Source organism: Dermochelys coriacea, chromosome 8, assembly GCF_009764565.3.
Source record: "Dermochelys coriacea isolate rDerCor1 chromosome 8, rDerCor1.pri.v4, whole genome shotgun sequence".
Taxonomy (NCBI): Eukaryota; Metazoa; Chordata; order Testudines; family Dermochelyidae; genus Dermochelys; species Dermochelys coriacea.
The window spans coordinates 53,829,494-53,851,624 of record NC_050075.1 but is presented as its reverse complement, the minus strand read 5'-3'; the positions used below and the strand labels follow the sequence as shown (position 1 = coordinate 53,851,624).

At 45.6% G+C, this 22,131-nt stretch overlaps 1 protein-coding gene across 8 annotated transcripts in view; it reads right to left on the bottom strand.

Annotated features, from left to right (window-relative positions):
• The window catches only part of CACNA1E (calcium voltage-gated channel subunit alpha1 E), a 213,624-nt gene that overhangs the window by 26,295 nt on the left and 165,198 nt on the right, over positions 1–22,131 (bottom strand). For 5 of the 8 annotated variants that reach the window (XM_043491387.1, XM_038412806.2, XM_038412797.2 and 2 more), the window contains 12 exons: positions 18,780–18,876; positions 16,873–17,033; positions 15,783–15,920; positions 14,803–15,004; positions 12,474–12,638; positions 11,323–11,433; positions 9,378–9,461; positions 9,116–9,241; positions 8,334–8,399; positions 5,854–5,945; positions 5,035–5,200; positions 2,968–3,095 (listed from right to left, as the gene is read on the bottom strand). In XM_043491387.1, coding sequence (XP_043347322.1) covers positions 2,968–3,095; positions 5,035–5,200; positions 5,854–5,945; positions 8,334–8,399; positions 9,116–9,241; positions 9,378–9,461; positions 11,323–11,433; positions 12,474–12,638; positions 14,803–15,004; positions 15,783–15,920; positions 16,873–17,033; positions 18,780–18,876 — 1,536 coding nt within the window. Of the gene's footprint in view, positions 1–80; positions 178–2,967; positions 3,096–5,034; positions 5,201–5,853; positions 5,946–8,333; positions 8,400–9,115; positions 9,242–9,377; positions 9,462–11,322; positions 11,434–12,473; positions 12,639–14,802; positions 15,005–15,782; positions 15,921–16,872; positions 17,034–18,779; positions 18,877–22,131 lie in introns of all 8 variants that reach the window. The other 3 variants (XM_038412805.2, XM_038412802.2, XM_043491389.1) reach the window with 1 other exon arrangement.

Below are 22,131 nucleotides of genomic sequence, written 5' to 3'. Positions count from 1 at the left end.
GTGGTGGAGCAGAGGAGGGTGAAGGAGGGGTTAATGGTGCGTCCCGTTGCCAGGTTATGGCTGGGGACTGGGAGGCAAACCTTGCACGCCACCCTGTAGGGGCAGTTCTTTCCCAGGCCCAGAGGAGGCGAAATCACCCGTACTAATTTGTACATATCCTTATACGGGATCCTGCCGCTGTAAAGGAAGCACACGTGGGTTAATAGGACACTGAGATAACGGAGAAGAGGAAACGAGAGCTTAACCAGGGGTCAGAGACCCAGTTCAGGTCCATGTCTCTCTCCTTCTGGCTCCAACAGACCCAGACTGGAGAAGGCTGTGAAAAGTCACCACTATATAGGCATAGCTAACACATTCTCCATTCCAAAGGGGTTAGCACCCTCATCCTCACCCAAACTGGGGATTCCCCATGGAAGGTCTTGCCCTAAAGGTGCACTAGCTCAGATACCCCAAGTCCCAATAATGCCATATCACAAGCCTACGACTGGTCAGAGCAATCTGAAATCCAAGGACATGATTGCACATGAGTACACAACAACTTGTTTAGGGTTCTAGGAATCTTTGCACTTTTATGGAATTGCACCTAGTTATACCAGCAGAAAATTTGCCCTACGTGGTCAGTTCATTATAGAAATCAGTTAATTAATCCTCACAATATTTCTATGAGATCAGTAGATGAGTATATTTTAACTCCATTTTACAAATAGGGAAACTGAGGCATGGAGAGTTAAAGTGACTTGCCCAAAGCCACACAGCTGTTCAGTGGCAGAGACCACTGAAGCCTCCCTGGCCACTATTAGAAAACCCAGGGGGTGAAGCTGCTTTGTCTGTTATTTCCTCTGGTCCCACCACATTTTTCTCCCTACCCTAGGTACTTTTCCATCACTGGCCAGAGATAACCCAACTTGTCTAGGCAAAACCATTCAGAACAGAGTGCAGGCAACTGGACAGAGTACATGGCGTCCCTATGGGTCCCTTTATTTAATGTAGCTGTGGGCCTCTGATGACATTCATTTATTTATCCATCTATCCCCTTCTCAACATAGACCTGCAGCTCCATTCAGGTGACAGGACCCGCTCCCATCTAGTGACCCTTCCCCACTCAGTGATGGGGATTAGAGCTGCCACCAATCTAAAAATTAGCCTAGAGCAGCTTTTTTCCTCCCAGTGTTTCCCATAATAACCAGCTAGACTCCATGACAAAACAGCATGGGCTCTCTTGCTTTGTGAGACTTGGTTGAGAGCAGGCACTGTACCACATTTGGAAAATGCCATCCACAGGGCCTGACAGCAGGTTCTTTCTTTGACTGGACTGAAGAACCCATGGTAGCACCCAGTTCCCAGTGCAAAGGGCACTAGAAATTGCTGGTATCAAAACGTCACCCTTCCTAAACTTCTGAGGAGAGAATGAGCCTGCTTTGCACTGCTTGGACCTCCCAAGTGTACATGACCATAGCGTCTCTGCTCTACGGCACCACACACTGAAGTCTCAGATCTGTACGATGCATGTGCATCTGATAAGAGGACAGCCCTGCCACTCCAGCCTTGGTGATGCTTTCACAGCGTGGGATGCTGCTGATGAGAAGCAGTCCTGGAGAGATGGCATCCACTAACTTGAATCAGGCTGGAAAAGGTGCTGAAGTAGATCATGCTAAGGACAGATAATGTTAGGAAAAATCACTGCCTGGATTAGCTCTCAGTAAGCAAAAAATCAGGTTGCAAAGATGTGAAGGTGGATTGATTCCAAATGGTGAGCTTCCAATTGGAGCAGAGTTCCGGAGCTGACATCATCTCGTGCCTGCAGCACCAAGTGTATGTGGATTCAAAGAGGCTGCCCAAAGTGCTGACCCAACACCGACAGGAGATGGAGCCCTGCGGCACTCGTGGTGCCAATGAAGATCTGCACCCAGAGAGGGCACTCACAGTATTCCTAATGCCAATAAGGCTGTGACCAACAGCCCTGATGCACTCCCAGCGCTGCTGAGGGTTAGACCTCAGTAAGCTGCCTCAGAAACACTCCCAGTGATCTCAGGCATGCAAGCTGAAAGCAGCCTTCCTGGAGCACTACTGGGGGTTGTGTCTGGAGCAGTCACCCTAAAGCACTTTCAGCTCCACCCCAATGGCCATGTGAGAGACCACCCTGACGCAACGCTTCTCCAGTGTGGCAGCGCTAGATTGACTTGCTCTCCCAAGTGGGAGCTCTCTTTTCAGAGGGATCCTGGAGCGGCTGCCTGAGGAATCATTAGAGGATTCAAAAGCCTTCTCTTGTCTCAATAAGGATGAAGTGCATTGGCCGTATTAAATCTAGCCCTGTCCTCAGGCTCATCCCCATCCAAAGCATCTCAACCCTTTCTCAGTGTTTGAATAAGGTCCTGAGCGGCTAAATTAGCAGGAGCCCAGCTACCTTCGCAGTCTCTCTACTGGGCTCACGCATTGATTCAAATAGCGATTTTGCACACTCCGGTGCACAAAGTATTTGGGGGCTGGATGAGGGACAGTTGCTTGCAGAGTGTCTTGAGGGTGTGGGAATCTGACTGGCAGGAGGAAAATAGGAAAGGAGGAAGATCCAGAGCCAACAGTTGGAAGGTGGTGGTGTGCGGAGGTAGCTGGGGACTACCATAGGAGCTACAGAGAGGGATGCAGCAGGAACATCCAAAGGTTTGGATAAACACTGTACGTATTATGCTTATCTGAAAAGAACCAGCCAAAACCTTTGGACTTCAGCCCATCGCTAGTTATCAAAGGAGCAGGATGCCCGGGGGCTATAAGGCGGCCCACGAGCAGGACGGTGGCTCCATGCCATTGGACCTCCCGGGAGCCAGCCAGTATTTTCCTCTCACAGCTGCATGTTCCAGCAGCTCTGATTCCCTTCCCTTCCCTGACTGTCCCAGGTATTACAGCCAAATGGGTTCCCAAAAAAAGGGGCTTCGAGAGGCCAGGGAAAGGAGGAGGAAGTTGGCTACATACCACGCAGCTCTGTCATATTCCGCCCAGATCCGGACAAACTCATCTAAGTGATGAGGCCCCAGGATGGAGGAATCCCGAGTCAGGTATTCAAAATTGTCCATGATGACAGCCACAAACAGATTGAGCATCTAAGTGAAAAGGAAAGAGACAGAGAGAAAGGGATGGAGAAATAGATACAGAGCATAAGAGAGGGAGGGAAGATGGGAGAGTAATATATGGAAGAAGACAGAAGAAAAAGGAATCTGTAAATAAAGAGCATGGCAGTTTTGTGGCAGCTCCCCCATGCACAGAACTCCTATTGAAGTGCATGCGTGGAGCAGCTACAGAATCAGATGCTTAATTGTCACACAGACCAATAGTGATATTTTCAAACACAGCATCCGACTAGGTGTACAGTGTATCACAATGGAAATAGCCTCTCTTTGGTGTGTCAGTAGCATCAGGCAGCGGACTCATCCCTGACACAGTACATGTCAACCTGTGTCCATTACGCTTGGGAGCTGTGGATTGTGCTGATCTGAATGTCCCACTAAACACCAGCATTTAACCTTCTGGCAGCCGAGAGCATAAGTAAGGAACCACACCACACTGGGCAAGAGGCAAGCAGGCAGAAAGGGTTAGTACATTAGGATGCCTCCCCTGGGCTGTGTCTAGCTAACCAGTGAGAATCTGAAGAGCACCTGGGCTCTCCTCACAACAGTGACTTGGCTGAGCCAGGGATCAAAGAGCACAGAAGCGAGGAGATCTAACCAATGCCTTCCGACAGTGCCTTCCGAACCCCACAGCGTTCTTTAGCTGAAAGGTACACGGAGGCAATGATCTTCTACCACCAGGATACTTCACCATTACATTTGGAGCACGGCATTTTATGCCCAGGGCTCTACCCTTTATTACTTCCATTTCCTTACATACAGTGTCCCCTCTTGTCTCTCTGTCTGTCCCTCTCATTCACAGTTTCTCTATCCCACACCTTTGCCTTCCTTTTGAAGGACAGGCAGAGTTAGACAGCCGACTGTAACTGGGGTTCTCCATCGCATTTCTGGCTTAGGGGCTTTGCTGTACAGGGAAATTTACCTGCATTATGTAACTGGTGCTATAGTTAAGAATATCCAGATGGAGAGTATATAGCCATACCTGGCACAACAATGGCCTTTTTTCAGAGTAGTTCATGTCGCCCTGGAGGCATAGTGGCTCCCAGCCTTGAGGACCTGGAGAGCTACTTTACCTTTGAATGAAGTCTCAGAAAGCAACTGTGAACTGAGACCAGACAGTGTAAGTGGAGCTCTGATACATGGACTGATACCACCTGCTTTGATCAGCTACATGTAGGGATGCCAAGAGCCACAGGCTGAGTGTCAACTGATTCAGTGCAAGCACGAATGGTGCCTTTCCCATGCACCCTCCTGACTGCACCCCCTTTTTTACAGAACAATTGAGATCACTTCACCCTCCATGTGTAGGCTCAAATGTGCGTGTGTGCATGCACACGCTGGTGGGGGGACAACTGTAACTCCCCCCAGTTTCCTGTCCCAGAGAGCACATATTATCTTTTGCAACCACAACTTCTCTGTTGAATGAAAAAATAGGGATAAGAGGCAGATACAGATTACATACATCGACTTGACCCAGAAAGCAGGTGGGTCTGCTCTCCATACTAGCAGTCACAGGGCAGATCATTTGAAATCCTAAATTAGCTGCAGGGCAAAATCTTGCTGAGTTGTATTTGTGATGAAAGGGACAGGCCTCTGGGTTAGAACAGCCCCTCTTTACCACTGTCCCTGAAATCAGCTAGGCATGGCTCTTACAGTGATAAAACCTTTCTTGCTGTCCCAGGTGTAAGAGTGCTAGCTTCTTTAGCAACAAGGGGTCACGTGAGGGTAACGGAACCTTGAGCAGAGAGCAGAAGGCGAGATCTCTCTGAGTCTCTCTGGGATTGGTGAATCCCACCAATCATGGAGTAGTGGAGGGGAGGGAGAGTAGGGTGGGGATGTCCCTGGGTTAGGAGCAGTCAGTGCTGAGTCCTCCCCAGAATTGAGAAATCAATGGAGTGGAAGGAGGTGAACTCACCAGGAAGGAGCAAAAGAAGATGAAGGAGACAAAGTATACGTAAGCCAGATCCGTGCCACAGTGCTCATTCTCATGCTGTCCGGACGTTGCCGTGGTGTCTGGCTCACAGCCTTTGCCTTCCAGGCATGACAGCATGATCTCCTGCCACGCCTCACCCGTGGCACTCCTGCATCCAAAACACACTCACCATTAACAGCTGCTCAAAGCAGAGCCCCTCACTGCTCCACAACTTTACTACATATGAGTGATATGCTTGGAAATTCACCACAACTGTCCCTTTGCAAATAAAATCTGCCACCTCAGAACTTATTGTCTCTGCCAATAACCAATGCCAGCGGCTTCTGAAGATGTCATAAAACCCCCATAATAAACTAAACTATACAGCACTGTATCACGGTGGGAGGCAAGGTGGCTTCCTGACTCCAGTTAGTGATCATCTTATGCCCTAAAGCAAGAGGAGAAAGGACCCTTGAATTCCAACCTAGATGGCAAGATTGCAGATGCTGTTCATAGACACAGCTGTTTCATTTCTACCCTGCAGCAGCAAGTTCCACAAGTCAGAAATCCAATGCCTGAACGTCAGCAGCCCAAGGAGGACAGGGAGATTAACAGCTCCAAGTGTAAAGCTAAAGAGCCATTGTTGTGTGTTTGGAGCTAAGGGATGTGTGATCCCCACCCACTCTGTCTAGCTGGGGCACCCCAGCTGATCTGCTGTGGCAGACACTCCTGCAGCCAGGCAAGCCTTCAGAATTATGACTCAGGTAGGGACAAGATGGGGAAAACTGATAGGTTTAGTAATGATTCAAAACGCACAAATACCTAAAAAGGAGCATAAGGGAGGCCAGGAAGCTGCGGAAGTTGTTGTGACGGTTAATGTGGCTTTCTTCATCTAATTTGATATTCCCAAAAACCTACGGGCAAAAAGGAAAGAAAACTCAACACACAAGAACTGCCAAGCCAGGAAGTGCACCAACTGGAATCGGTTACCTTCCCTTCCACCTGCCCGTGGAGCAGACAGCCGGTCTGATCTCAGCAAGGATTACACATCACAAAGGCTGCCCCTTCTGCTGGAGTGCACCCTTCAATTAATTTTTTAGCCAGCCTCAGAGAGTAGATTCGGCAATCCCAATATCTTTTGGGACTTTGGCCTGGGTTTCTCCGCTATTTACTCGATCTATTGCAGCTAGCTTTTCTTCTGAGTGTAGGAATGCTGACGCTTGCCCTCTGCCATTATATTAGGCCTACAGTTAACATTTTCTAATGTAGTATATATATTATATATATATATATATATATTACTATATAGCTACTATATATTATATCTCTCTCTAGCGTGACAATGGCTAAGTGTGCGTGATACATCTTTACCAATATCAGTAAAGACTTACAACACGTTTCCGCTCCACACTTCCTGTCAATTTCTATGTCAGCGAGTTAGTGAGCAAATCTGTAGCACTATATAGCAAGTTCCTGTATTACGTGTTAACGAGTCTTGCATGTTAAATAGGCAGCACTGGGAGGCATGGCGCTACCGCACATTAAGCGGATTCGCGTGTAAATGGGTCTGTACTGTATGTGCAGACATTTCTGATACACATCAATACATGAAAGATTGTGAAGCGCTCAGATATTATGGCAATTGGGGCTGTATAAGTATCTAAGACAAAAGACATCTAGATATGATTGTTGGTGGTTCTTGTGTGTGTTTCAATGGACTTTGAGTACATGCATCTTGAGAAAGAGGCATGGTCTGAACACAGAACTGGAGCCAGGAAGTCCTAAATTCTAAATCTGACTCTGACAGTGACACTTAACTTGTGCCTCAGTTTCCCATCTGTACAATGGGGATAACAGTAGTGACCTACAATCCTGAAGTGTAGTAGGGCTGAATAAGTTTGTTTCTGGAAAGTACTTTGAAGAGGAAAAGTATTGTGTTAGTATCATTACGTATCTATTCTACTTAAAGCATACCTAAAAATACACTAACTGCTGACTATTTTTCCCACAAATGGTTTTGGAATCTGTAATTGTAGAATATTTTCTGCCTCCAACTATTTTGCTCAAACACCGCCCACTCAGCACTGCTTGGGGAATTTGTTCACAAAGGTGTTAAAACAAATCAAATACTATCGCACCACAAGGGGGATTAAATCTGATGGCACTTGTGAGGGGCTGAGAAAGCCTGGATGGGGGGTGGGGAGGCAGGGGAAAGCCAAAAATAGACCAATAGAGTACAGTCAGTCAAATTTTTTTGGGGAAAACCCACTAAACAAGTAAATTTCCAAACAAAAGAAACCCGATTCTCTCTCCAGAGCAGTTGGCAATGACAGCCCTAGCAATTACTCTTCCCTCCCCCCGGTAGCCAAAGCGCTTCCCAGCTGTGAACATCAGGCAGTTTTAGTTGTCACGATGCCGCAATCACCGTGGAACGAAGCCCTGAGTGTTAATAGCCAAAGCTGCCTTCCCAGACATCGAGAGTGGGTCTTGGACAGTCTTCAAACCACAAGATCAATCCTGCAAACCACATAAGCATCTGCTTAACTTTAAACGCACGAACAACCCCACTGACTACAGTGGGGCTACTCCTGTGCTTATGAGCTTTGCTGGACTGCGGCCTAAAAGCCTGGTTCTGCAAAGCACTGCGTACCCTCAATTCCCACTGACTTCAACTGAAGGATCAGGCCTTAGCCCTGGTTTCTGCAACATGAGGCCTTCCCAAACCCATACAAAGATGTTGGGCAACAGAGATTAGCGAGAGGAACCATATCACCAAAGGCTCTCGCAAGGACCCTGTCAGACACAATGTTAGTTGTGAACTGGATTCTGCAGGTTGGGGCCAGACATTGGTAGGACCTGAGTCATTCCTAAGGCTTTAGGAACTAAAGAGTTCTGCTTGGAAAGAAAGAGGTAAACTGAGCTGTCTATGTGGATTGCCCACTTGAGCATAATATCAGAGATCTCTGATGATGTAATCCACAGGAAGGGTTCCATCTATGTGAGCTACATCACTGGAGTCACGGTGACATAATCCCTGGAGAAGGCAGTCTGGAGATGTACATTGCCAGAGGATTCTGGGGGACACACACTGCAACCTGTGGGTGTATTAAACACTACAGCTCCTACTGCGCAAGCCTTCAACCCTCTTCAGCACCCGACCTGGTCAACAGACTCCAACACAATAAGCAGATGCTAGACTGGATAATGCAAAAGTGGGTGACAGAGTGGACCACTCTTTACTCTGTCTGCCCCAGGAGAAGAAGCCTGTAGGAGCATATGCACACCTGGACGCCTTTGCTTACCTGCATCCCAATGATTGCATATATGAAGAAAAGCATAGCGATCAAGAGACAGACATACGGGAGGGCCTGAAAGGGAAATACACAATAGTCTGGTTTAGCACGGTAGAGGCTTCAGAATATTAGTAAAATGTAATAGCTTGTGACTTATGCTAACCCTGCTATTGGCTATTGCAATTAGTTGCAAAGAACCAGTCAGAATCACACTCCTTGCTGGAATGGTGCAACATCTTTCTGACTGCTGAATTCTAAAACAAATACAGGGACTAGAAATTAAAATGCCACATAATTGTGGTTTACAAAATACAGACAAAGAATTTAGCCTATGCAAAAGCACAACACCACACAGCGCTATTGTCAAACAGCTGGCAAAGCATGCTGGGTACTGATATGCAAATGAGCACATCCAAAGAGACCTCCAAGGACCCTCTGGAATGGTGCAGTCCCCTCCCCTCCATTTTTTGCAAGGAAGGTTTTACTGTTTCTCCCTCCTGCATTTAGAATTAGAGGTGGGTTAATTTTAAAAAGTTCAGAGGGTTGGTTCATATAAACTCTCCACACTTTGGACGCTGGTCCAAAATTTTCTGGTTCTTCCTGAACTCCAACAGCTCAAAAATATCATAAGAATAATGCTTAGTCCTGCCAAGAGTGCAGGGGACTGGAGTAGATAGCCTCTTGAGGTCCCTCTCAGTCTTACAATTCTATGATTCTAAGAATGACCCAAGTTGAGTAACTGTTCCACCGCCACACCTGCCCCCCACAGGGGAGACTGATGTGTCCTTTACCTTGAAGGACTGCACAAAGGTCCACAAAAGGATACGGATGGTGTAGCCCTGGCGGAGTAGTTTGATGAGGCGAGCTGCCCGGAACAGCTTCAGGAAGCTCATGTTGAAGCTGCTGGTGTTCACCAGCTGTGAGAAGATCAAACAATCAGAAGAAGGCAAAAATCACCACATCTATCCTACAACCCCAAGGAGAGGCAAGAAGCAAGGCACCCCCCTCCAGCCTTCCATCGCTGGTACAAATGTCCAAGGTCAGAATATTCACCTTGGTGTCTGTCAAGATGATTTCTGTGATGCTGCCAATCACAGTGATGAAGTCAAAGATGTTCCAGGTGTCCCGGAAATAATTCTGCAAAGAAAACATGTGGATGGGGAGCACAATGATGTCAGATTCAGGCAACACTGAAACACATGCCAAGTCTCCACACATCACCACCACAGATATTATCTTCTTTCTGTGAAACCAGTCTCTGGAATACTGTCTTGTGTCTGAGGGGGTTGTAGCCCAGAACATATCTATGGTGAGGCAGATTTTCTATAAGGTAACTCTTGCGTTGAATAGGCCAAACTGCTAAAAGGAGACACAGAATTCTCTTGTATTGTTAAAAGGGGAATATAAGAACAGAGAAACTACTGCAGTCCTGCCTGAAGGCACAATCACAAGTGGGTGAGCCCAGAGACACAGTTGTCTATTTAAACTATGCAGCGGAGTATCTATCTATGAATATTTAATACAGTCAGGTGCCTAAATGGCTATCTATAACTTCTGAAGTCAATGGAAGTTTTGCCTGAATAAGAATTTCAGGAACCGGCCTACCAATAACACTTTGCCTTTACATAGCACCTTCCATTTGAGGAAATCAAAGTGCTTTAAAAAGGTGTGTAAGTATCATTGTTCCCATCTGATAGATAGAGAAAGTGAGACAGAGAGAGCGAGCCCAGGAAGTCAGACATGCAGCCAGGAACAGAATCCAGGTCTTTTGATTCACAGTCCTTTGCTCTAAACACTAGACCATGCTGCCTCCCAGAGAGATAGACCTATGATTCAGAAAAGGGTTGCTGGTGTGCTGTGCACCCCAAGCACACATGCTGCTGGGATAGAGGAGGGCTCTTTGCCCTCACAAAACTGTCCATTGACTGGCTCAATATTCCGTCTCCATGTCACCGAGGTTGGTTATTCACTATTAATTATTATTTATCAAGTGCAATAGGTGTACATGGCCCCTGGTCAGCTTGCAACAAAAAAGTCACTGCCCCTTGCATCTTGCAATCTAACAGTAATAGTTTAATGCAAGTGTGCCATATGCTGGACTGCCATAGTGGAGAGCAAGCAGATGTCATCCAGCAGGACAGGTGAGAAACAAAAGGAAAAAGAAGTAAAGAAAAAACAGAATCAGCTTTTCCTAAGGGTAGCTGAAGACAAGAAAAAGTGTTATGTTCACAAACAACAGATTCCTTGGGCTGAATAATGAGATAATTAGTGGGGAGTGGCTGAGACTCAAGGGAATGATAATTAAATATGAAGCCTTTCACCACTATATTACCAGTTCCAATCTGGTATCAACAGTTATCAATGGATGGGTATTTCATGGCCTGGTTGAAAGGAATTAGTGTACTCAATCCAGTTCCTAGTGCACAGGCGTCAACGTGATATCAGCCGCCAACACAACTGGTAATAAACTGGCACCCAGGTTAGCAGCCTCAGCAAAAAGGACAAAGGCTGAATAGGTCTAGACACTGAATTGCCCAGGTGGGGAGGAGTGACAATCTGAAAGCTGTCACCAGCAGTAAATTCACACCAAATATAAAAGTCCACTAAAAATAACATCGCCATTTGGGTTCAGCAGTGGGGGTGACTCTCAGTTGCTCAGATTAAATGAAAACCCCAGATATTTCACTTTAAAATATTGACTCAGGAATCTGGAAAGCTCCAGATGTTGGGCTGGGAATCTGGAAAGCTCTGGACTGACCAAGAAAGCAGGTAGACAGCCAGTCTCATGGTGCTTAACAAGACTTCAATGCCCAGAATAAGAACAGCCCTCAAGAAGATGCCAGAACTAAATACCAGTTACATCCCAGGAAGCTAAATCCCATTACTAATGCCAAAAGAACAGAGAATTATCTACACACTAGGAAGCCAAAGTCCACTACTACTGCCAGTTGAACTGAGTACCCAAAGCTGGTATGGAGTACTAGTACCAATCACTTACCAGGAAGCCAAAAGCTATGATCTTCAGGATGCATTCCAATGAGAACACCATGGTAAATGCGATGTTCAGGTACTTAAGAGCCAACTCATATGTGTAGGGCGCGGAATAGTACTGCCAGAAAGAGAGAGAGTCAGAACCATCTACAGTCAGCTACCAAAATTGGATATTACAATGAACCTTTAGTTCCATGGTAGGATTAGGCTTTGGCCAAGCCCCTGAGATTTATCCCATGTGTTTAACTATTGACTGGCTAGTGACAAGCCCCCCACCCTTTTTTTAAGCTACATATCCAGTAATACTCATTCTGCCCTTCTGCTTTGTTTCTGCTGAGGCTAAAGGAAGAGGATAGAGCTGAGGGGAAGAAGGGTCTCCCAGGTGGCAACCACTGCTACGTGTTGATCACAGAATCAGCCCAGATCACATTACAATTGCCAGTGTCCCACTAATTCATGAGATCTTTCTGTTGAAGGCAATTGTTGTTGCAGCATCACTGCTTGTTACCTACACTGCTCACAATGTAAGGGTGTACTGAACTTTCAAGTGTGCGTTTGTGCTCTTGAAAGAATTTCCTACAGGCTATGGGGACAGCAACAACAGAGATGGGCCATATTAAAACAGGAGAGTATTAGCCATCCTCCTCAAGATTTGAGGAGCTGGAAGTTGGCACTTCAGTGTAGAACATGCAAGTGTCTGCACAAGGATGACAAAAAAAAATCCTTGGGTGGAAGAACTTCATTTGGGCAAGCAAATCATTTAGTCAGATTCCTAACGTGGGTGTGAAAAATGCAGGTGCAGTTTCAGAGGCTGGGGTGAAGTCCCTTTGAAAATCTGGCCTTGTGTGTCTTCGGGATTAATTGCCTTCCAGATTTCACAACAAGGACTGTGCTCAATGGATTGAGTGCAAACTGGAAATATTTGCTTCAATAATAAAGACACCAGTGTAAGAGCTGAGGCTGTGACTCCATCAGCTTCCCTAGTCAACTATACTAACAGACATGATATAATATGGGACCTAAGTGCCAAGACCCCAGCATCTTCTTAAAACAAACAACATACTTTCTAAATCCCTCCCTGTCTGTTTCACCTCCTCGCCAATTCCCTCTCCACAGAGGCATGTCATCCTGGGCCTCTGATCTACCCGGTCAGCTCACCTTCATCATCAGCACCACGGTATTCAGTGCTATCATGGCCATAATGGTGTACTCAAAGGATGGGGAGACCACAAAGTGCCAGACGCGGTACTGGAAGGTGTGTCGGTTTTGAGGCATGTAGCGCGTGAGAGGTTTGGCACTAATGGCAAAGTCAATGCACGCCCTCTGGAACAAAACAAAGTCTGTTAGCTTGCACTCAGCTTCTCGTCTTTCCTCCCACTATCCATGATGCCCTGTTACTGGTTCTCTGCTACAGGCGAATGGAAGAGAGTGAATATTGTCCTCCTGAGCTGCGTGAATCCCAAGTCCCTGAGGGTTTCCTGCATGTCATTATGCAGAAGTGTGTTGACAGCCGAGGTAGATGGGCTGGGGAGAAATTGGGCAGAGTATCTGTCGCTATCAGGATCCTCAGGTCCTTCCTCCCCTGGAGGTAGGTGGGTTTCCTGGGGCCATGGAGACTACTCCGATCATTATGCTGGAGACGCAGCCCTACAGAAACTCTTCTGCCATTCGGAGATCTTGGGGGATGATGAGTTCCCCAGCACACAGCTGAGCTAATCAAGCTGAACGTGGGAAAAGGATCTGTCCCAAGAAGCAGAAGGTCACTATAATCTGCAGCAAAATTTATACCCTGTGATGTAGTGAAACAAGGCAGGATTTTCCCGTGACTGCACTGTAATCAGTTTCTCTCCATTCAAATTCAGCGTAAAATAATGGCATGAGTTAATGACGTTACTACTGTGGTTTAGGCTCAGCTGGAATAAACTTAGTCAATCAGAGCATGGGGATCCTGTACAGTTACTGAACTGTTACGCGACAGTTGTTTTCAGAAACTGTCTCTTATACAGATCCCTGTGTCCTATACTGCCCTCCACATGCACACACTCCCTACAAACCACATGATCACACCAAAGCTGGAGGCCCCAAATACTTATTTTATCCAGCTGACAGAATGTAAAAAACGAAACTTAACTGAATTATGTCTCAAAATTGTTTCTTTGCTAGACGTTCCAGGAGAGTCAGATTAGGGTTTTTCCTGTGAACTCAGTAATAGCCATACCCTGGAATAATGAACACGTGTGTCCTTCCACCTTGGCATTTCTTTAGGCCAGGCTATGGTTATTGCCACATGGACAGGAAATGGCCTCAAATTACCATCTGAAAATCACCCATTATTTGGGAGCATTTAGGCAGTAATAGCACAGGAAATGCAGGCAGTTACATGTACGCCTACACCTTGAATACTGCGGCAGTACAGGTCTGGTTGCCTCATTTAAAAATAGATATATTAGAATTGGAAAAGGTACAGAAAAGGGCTACAAAAGTGATTAGGGGGATGGAACCGCTTCCATGTGAGGAGAGATTAAAAAGACTGGACTGTTCATCTTGGAAAAGAGAAGACTAAGGAGGGATATGATAGAGGTCTATAAAATCATGACTGGGGTGGAGAAAGTGAATAGGGAAGTGTTATTTACCCCTCCATATAACACAAGAACCAGGAGGTCACCCAATGAAATTAATAGGCAGCTGGTTTAAAATAAACAAAAGAAAGTACTTCTTCACACAATGCAATCAATCTGTGGAACTTTTTGCACAGGGATGCTGTGAAGGCCAAAAGCATAACAGGGTTCAAAAAAGAACTAGGTAAGTTCATGGAGGATAGGTCCATCAATGGCTATTAGCCAAGATGGGCAGGGATGCAACTCCATGCTCTGGGTGTCCTTAAGCCTCTGACTGCCAGATGGCGGGACTGGATGACAGGGAATGGATCACTTGATAGTTGCCCTGTTCTGTTTATTCCTTTTGAAACACCTGGCGTTGGCCATTGTCGGAAGACAGGATACTGGGCTACATGGACCAGTAATGCAGGATAAAATGAAGATGAGGAAAATCATTTTCCTCTTCCAGTCTAGGGCAAAGCCTCTCTGGCAAGAAAGCAGGTAGGGGAGGGAACATGGTTCCATTTGAGTGCCAATAGGGGTGATTCACAGCAGCCACAGATGGGTTTCCTTTATAACAATAGCCTCCTTTTCAAACAGCTGGGAAGCCTGGTGAACTATTGTTGGCTGCATGGTCAGGACAAAAATGTAATCAGTGAGAATGACTCAGGTGTGATTAAAACATCCTACGTTCCAGAAGGGAAGGCAGATGTCACATAAGCTGGAGTCTAGGCGGACGAGAACTTTACTGGATTCCAGCCAGGCTTTCACATCACATGCCTTAGCCCTCAGCTCCACCTCTCTATGGTTTATACCTGAAGCTGTCTGTTGCCACAGTACATGCAAAACAAATTCATCCTGCCCTCTGCTCTCCTGTTTTTACGTGTTACCTCATTCTTCTCCAGACTGCACTCCTCCATCATTTTGTCTCCTTGCTCCTGGAAAGTGATGATGATGAGAGCCACAAAGATGTTGACAAAGAAGAAAGGGAAGACCACAAAATACACCACGTAAAAAATAGACATCTCCATGCGGTTACTGCGGCTGGGCCCCCGGTCCTCCTCGGTCACATCCACTGAATGCTGCAGCACCCTGGATGTACAGGGAAAAAGAAAGGCACAAAGGGTCACACAGATGCCAGTGGCTGGTCCATTCTGGATGCCTCTCCACATTGTACTTGACTAGGAGAACATCATGTACCCAATGGTACCACCTTTAATATTTATATCCATCTGTCCCCACTGAGCATACTGGTTATGGTGATAAAGCAAACTTTCTACCTAATCTGCTCAGTCATGGACACATTCTGACAATTCTGGTTACCTGTTTCATGACAAGATATTCCCCTCTCCTACATTACAAGAGTCCCAGAGCTCTTCCCATTGTCTACCCTGGCTGGTGGGCTTTGCCAGAGTTAAACATACATCCCTCATAAAAAAGGGGTATCCCAGATTATCCCCTTGTTCACACAGATGGAAGGAGATTGTCTGAGTTCAGCCAACATGGTGAGTGGACTAGCCCACAGAGTTCCCCTTTGATTTATGCCGGGAGATTGACTGGTCTCAAATTCCCCTCAGGCCCACTCAGGGTAGTGGATTATCCCAGCATTCACCTCCCAAGAAGAGAGCTGGTTCCACCATGCTCCTATACCCATTAACTGGTGAGAGTTCTCACATATCGATATAATTTCTTGACCTATCTCCTTCCCCCCAACTCTTCTCTCAGTGCCTTCTACCCCTTTCCCAACTGGAGAAACCCAGTTACTATCCCTACCATTTAAACAGCTCTTCAAAAGGGGAATGTGAAGTTTCTTCATGAATCCTGTGCCCACGGACACCTGCAAGCAGACAGAACCAAGCACAATACTCACTGTGGCCACCCCTCTCCAGTGGAGACAGTGAAGAGTGTAAGCAAAGCCCAAATGATGTTGTCGTAGTGAAATTCATGGCGCTTCCACTCACGACACTTCACTTCCATCTTGTTTTTCTCATGGTCCACGTAGTTGCCTCTGTAAGGTTAGGAGAGAATATCAGGACCTCTTTATACTGCCAGGACTGAAGAGAATTTAACTTTGCGGGCAGCAGGGACACTTTTCCTCCCCTTGTAAGGATGGAGAAGTCTTGATAGGGAGAGAAAATTAAGGAAATTGGAGGTGGAGAAACAAGATTAACAGGTTGAAGGAGACAGAGAAGAGGAGAGAAAAAGCAATCAAAAAGAGAAGGAAAGAAGAAAACAGACTGGGAGAAGAGTGGGGCAAAAGAGTCAGGGAAAGATTGAGAGAAAAATGAAAGAGAGAAGGAAAAAGGGAGAGCTGGTAGGTTGAGCTTGTAACAGAGAATGTGGCAGAAGAATTCAGAGCCCATGTGATTCTTCAGGCAGCTGCACCTCCAGATTCTTAGCCCCTCACAGGAGTTAATGTGAACATTTTGAACAGGGCAGCAATTCAGAATCAGTTTTTTCCCCATGGAATTTTTAATTGAAAAATGTGCTAGAACGCAGCAGTGATAGTGCAGGAGCTACCCTTAGAGAGAAGGAAGCATAGCTCTGGCTCGAGGAGACCAGTCTGTCTTTAAGTGAGACGGGAAACTCACTGTTCATTTAAAGACAGGCTTTCCCGTACTGATCCCACAGTGGCCTTCTCCCCGGCATGGCAGGGACCATGCTCTGAAACGCAGCAAAATTTCATTTAAAGGATGAGAAAGGATGCAATCCTCACGGAGTCCAGACATCTGTACTAGCCCTTTAAACAATGCTTTGTGGCTTTGATTCCCTGGGAAATGAGGAGTGGCTCCAACCCATGACCAAGAACTTACTTCACAACCCAAGCATCTGAGGGGGTGAAAGACCAGAGTTTTCACTACTAGTCCTTCATGTATCTACTTCTCTCCACACCACGGGCAGGAGTGGATCTCTTTACATGGGAAGCAGACTGGATCATGCATGCTGCACAGTGTACCTACATGCAATCCTTCTCTGTGTCCTTAGAGCTGTCCGTACAGTAGAAAAATTTGCCCTTGAAGAGCTGGACAGCAATGACTGCGAAGATGAACATGAAGAGCTTGTAGACGATAAGTATGTTGAAGACATTCTTCAGGGAAGTCACTACACAGTCAAAGACAGCCTGCAGGAGAATGCAAACCCAATGGCATGATTCACCATGGAGAACCTATGTATTTTGTCAGAGGGTGGGACCAAAGCTACCTAAAAAGGACATTTGAGGAGATGTGACTCATTCCTGGTAGGAAAAGGATGCCAGAAGTAGACACTGTCCCAGGCAGAATAGGCTATTTTATAAATGACCAGAACATCCCAAAATCACTTATGGGAAAGCATTGCCCCAACAGGCACAAAGGATATTTATATCATAAAAAGGTTCTTCACAACCATGTCTCAGGGCAGGATACAAGGCACCATAGTACAATTAGCAGTACTTAGGAACAGTTAGTGAATACTTATTTATTTAGCCTCACCTCCAACAACATGACAGACTGGATATCTCTAATTACAATGTCCTATGTGGCAGGTAGGCCTGAGGATTAAAGAACTGCAGGTAGGTGCCCCAGACAGATATGAGATCTATAACCTTACTTGCACTAGATATTTATTCTTTCAGCGTGATCATTCTTACCAGGGATTTCAGATAAAAGAACGCTGCTGTTTTGTAAAATATGCTTTTCAAAAATAACCTCTAGAAGGCTTACTCTCAACAGAGTGCACTTTTAAAATAAGTCATTAATTTAAAAGCATTCAGCTGCTTTTAGTATACTATAAGCCTTAGGTTTTTTAAAACTCAAGTTTCCATGTATGTGTCCTGTGATCAACCCAGGGTGTGAAAATACCAGTGCAGTTGGGCTTGTCTTTTTGTTCTCTGTTTGTGCAGCACCTAGCACAACAGGGTCCTAGTCCATGACTGTACTAGACACTACGGTAATACAAAGTAGTAATAATTGCAAGAGCAAATGAATTCTTTGGACATCTACCTACTTACCTGTGCTGGCAAATCACATAGTTAGACCTCTGCGCTATCATTTGCGGCAGTTGAAGGATGATTTTAAAAATCAGGCTCTGTGAGTTTACTCTTGCAATGGAGTATTTTGTTTTATTTTGTCTCCACTTCATGCAGGCTCCATTGCAGTATTTTGAACTCTATTCTGGACTCCGCCAGACTAATTAAGTCAGAACTGCAAGGGGTGTAATAGATACTTCAGCCAGCCTCGTGGAAGCATCAGAACGACCAGCAACGCTGAAAAAGGAACAATTCTCAGTGCAAAAGGAGCTCAGGCAGCCTTGGTGGGATCTAAAGACAGACCTTTAGATCAAGAGCTGAGTTTTCCCAAAGTTGGTTGGTGGAGGGATCCAGGTCTGGGGGTTCGATCAGCCTACCAGTGTCAGTGTCAGGATCTGGGGGTTCGTGTTGAGGCTATTTTTCATTGCAGTGGCAGGTTAAATGATTCCTGTATATTGTGGGTGATGAAACAAGGTTCCCCAATCCCACATTAAATGGGCATTTAAGAATCTACACCTGCTTTACATGACTGAGTATCCATATATGAAACTTAAGCCGTCTATTATTAGTAAGGTACCATGACTGAAGACTGAGTTTGTAGGAGACCTGTAAATCAACCTGTAAGGTTTGTTGATTTCTTTGAGGTTTGGGAATGAAAGGCAATTGATATAAAGTGCAAGCACTACTCTATCTATTCCTAACCGGGAATTGGTACTCATTCTGTCGGCTGGAATTCAAATAAAATGAGAGAGGAAAGATCTCTCTTCTACACTGGGGAACACTCTCTGATTGTTAACTCACCAAGATTCTGTCTGAACCTGGGGACAAACGGAACTGAGGACAGAGAATTTTAAGCATTACCTTGAGTTTGGGCAATCGCTTGATGGTCTTCAGAGGCCTCAAGACCCGAAGCACACGCAGAGACTTAATGGTTTTGATATCCCGGCCTTTGTTGGTCCTACAGAGTTGGAAGGAGGCACACAACCCAAAAACAAAACAAAGAGAGGCAATAAACTTCCAGAGTTTGGGAGGAACTCATTGGAGATATTCAACAGCTTTCATTACTTCCCAAAACAGAAACACATGAGAAATCTAGGGCCACAAATAGCCTAGGTGAGAGCAGGTGTCAGTCTATTAGCATCTGTGGGGCTGTACCTGCCTCCAGAAGCAATGGGTGTTCAAAACACATACTGAAAATGTTTGCCAATGAAAAATTAGGACTCTCTGGATCAGAGGAAGCAAGCAGACCACTAAGCTCAACATCAGCTTTAGTGCATTCCCTCTTCAATGAGGATCAACTTCAGTAGCAAATCTTGTTATTGTGAGAAAGACTGATGTAACAAGGTTAAAGCAGGTGATCCAACTCTTTCGCTGTGCTGGGCCATCTGTTTCAAAGGCACCACGCCACGCAGCATTCCTGCGGTGTCATAAACTCATGCTGCCTGGCAGGTCTGAGTTTGTTTTCCTAATGCAAACACTTTCTCCGCTCTGTGCTATTTGCAAACGTGAAGAACAAAATGTCACCAATGTTGCAATTTTAAAAAAATTGCTTCTGCTGTAAGAAAATTACATCTCTATAACAACAATAATGTACAAAATAGAAGAATGCAAATTTCCTTTATTGGCAAAGTGCTCTATCTACTGGTATCTAGCATAGATTTTTCTATTGCTCTCATCTCTAGTATCAGCCTTCTCTGTCCCACAAGAAAATCCTAGATAAGCTTGGGCCATGTCCTCAGTTGTTTCATGGCTGAAAAACCTGGGCTCACTCACCATTAACTAGCCTGTTATTAGCTGTGGCTTGCTGGGCTGAGGAATGCTTTCCCTAATCAGTCTGACAGGTAATCTATAGCATAACTTTATACTAGGGTTATAAGAAAAAAACAGATTTTTGTGAAGGGAAATGCTGTTAAAACCCTGATTTAAACTGTGATAAAAAAAAACCCAAACCCCAAAACCGAGGCGGGTAGCTACCACTATTGTGATCTGAGAACAATCAGAATCTTATTTTGTATTGGTAAAATATACAAGGCTTTCCGTACACTGTGCATCCATCTGCTGTATTTGAAAACCTCTAGAAGGAGACTTATGACAGAGGGTACTTCTAATTGCACGGCTCCTTTTGTAAGGGTTAATACAATAGAAAGCACAATAACAGACCTAACCATAAACAGATGCAAAGAAAACCACTAATTAATACTCCTCAATAATAGTACACCACCACAAATACCCCATTTAACGCAACTGCACAAAGATTGGGATTAACCCACTTCATGCTCTGGCACCACCATTACACTGTGGGAGATGTTCCAACACATCGAGGCCGCTCCCGGAAGTGTTTATCAGACTCTCCTGGCCTGTGGTGCTACCTGTGCAATTTTCACCTCCGATTTTTTATAAAGCTTTGGGAGACAGACAATTTTTTATTTGGAAGGCAAACTTGCAGCCCATTTTCTCAACCCAGCAGCGTGCAGGTCCCCCGGTGAGATGTTCTCCTCACGAGGAATAGGCTGTGAAAGGGACTGGGGGGGGGGGAACAGCTACCTGTCAGTGGCTGACATATTATACTCGGACTGTGTGAGCTTTTTCTCATGAAGCCAAGAGTTCATGAGGGGTTTCGACAAAGCTTGGGGATTTTAGGGTTAGGCCCAAAATGTGAAACCAGGAAGATTTTGCCTTGTCTCAGGTTTCTTTTGGCTTGGCAGGTCCTCGATCACCATCTCCAAACAGGCTTCCTCCTGACCTTTTGGTATCTGCTGGGAAACCTTGGTGGCCCTTAGGAGCTTTTCAGGGGCAACTGTCAGATCCTACCCCTAATCCTTCTTCTTCAGGGAGGTGGAGCAATGGCAACACAAGCCAGCTCTTGCCAAATGCTCAGTAAGACAGGCATCTCACAGTGGGACCAGAAAATCGTCCTCAGACCCTATTGCTGTGCACCGCCCTTTGCTTTATTCTGGGACTGAAACGCCAATAGCCGAGTGCACCCTGGAGGTCTCAACCCCAGACCAAGGTAAAGAGCAGTGTGAAGCAGCATAAAGTGGGACTGGAGGATCATTTCTCATTCCTATTGATGCAAGATGGAAAAGGATAGGGCAAAGCACCTATTTCCTGAATTTACCTGCTAAGGATTTGCAAGGAGTGGGAAAGGAAAAGTGTTTGACTTGTTCCTCTCTCTGAGGCAGAATGGGGATGGGGACAGGTCATATAGCCATCCCTGAAAAGCCAGTGGGAGAAAAAGAGCTAGCTAGCCACAAGATTTCCACAGAAGATGGCAAAGTGTAGGTGGAAAGCCCAGGTCTGTTGGGGCTGGTGATCCTCACCTGAGATGTGGGAGAATTAAGGGATGTCAGGGATCTTCTCCCTCTGTCCCTGCTGAGACCAAGGAAAGGGGCTGCCCCAGAGGGATTTACAGTGCCTGGTGAAAAGCATGTAGAACTCTCCATAGTTTTAACCTGGGTGTTGCCTCAGCAATTTCAGCTTAATTTTCATGCAGCATTGTCTCGTGTGTCTAAAACACAAGGAGTGCACATACAACAGTGACCCTTTAAAACGGCCAACGGAACTAAAACCATTATGTGTCACTCTGCTCTAACATGAACACCGATGACTGAACAGTGCTATTTCTTCAGTGAGAATATGGGAGTCTCTTCCACAAGACACTCTATTACCACATGGTTCCCAGAGAATACTTCTAGGAAAGTCACAGGCTGGCTCACAAGCATTTTGACTAGTTATTAAACTGGCCCCTGGGAACAATGTTATCAATCACTTTTCCCAAAGGAAAGGAACTCAAATGTTTTTTGGAGAAGATCTTCAGGTTTCTTTTCATTCTGGGGTCCAAAATTAAACACACAGGACCTGATTCTGGAGCTATGCTAGTTTATGCCACCCAGTTGAAGGTGATAATTCACTCCGCCTTCTACCACTTGAACATGGAAGAGTCCAAACAGCAGAATGCAAGGTTTTGAAAGCTCAGCCAATTGATCCCTCTGATTGGGGTAGCATCTGCTACTGCTTTATGAAAAAAGAAGGATAGGGCATATAACCATGGCTTCCTAATGTACCATGGACATGGTACTCTTCATCGATCTCCACTGTGTGTTTATTTCCAACACACACATACACAGAGAGAAAGAGAGAGAGAGTTCTGTGTGTTCTTCTATCTATCTTGGAATATAAACCCCGCTGTCTCTCATTGTGAGGATCTCCCATA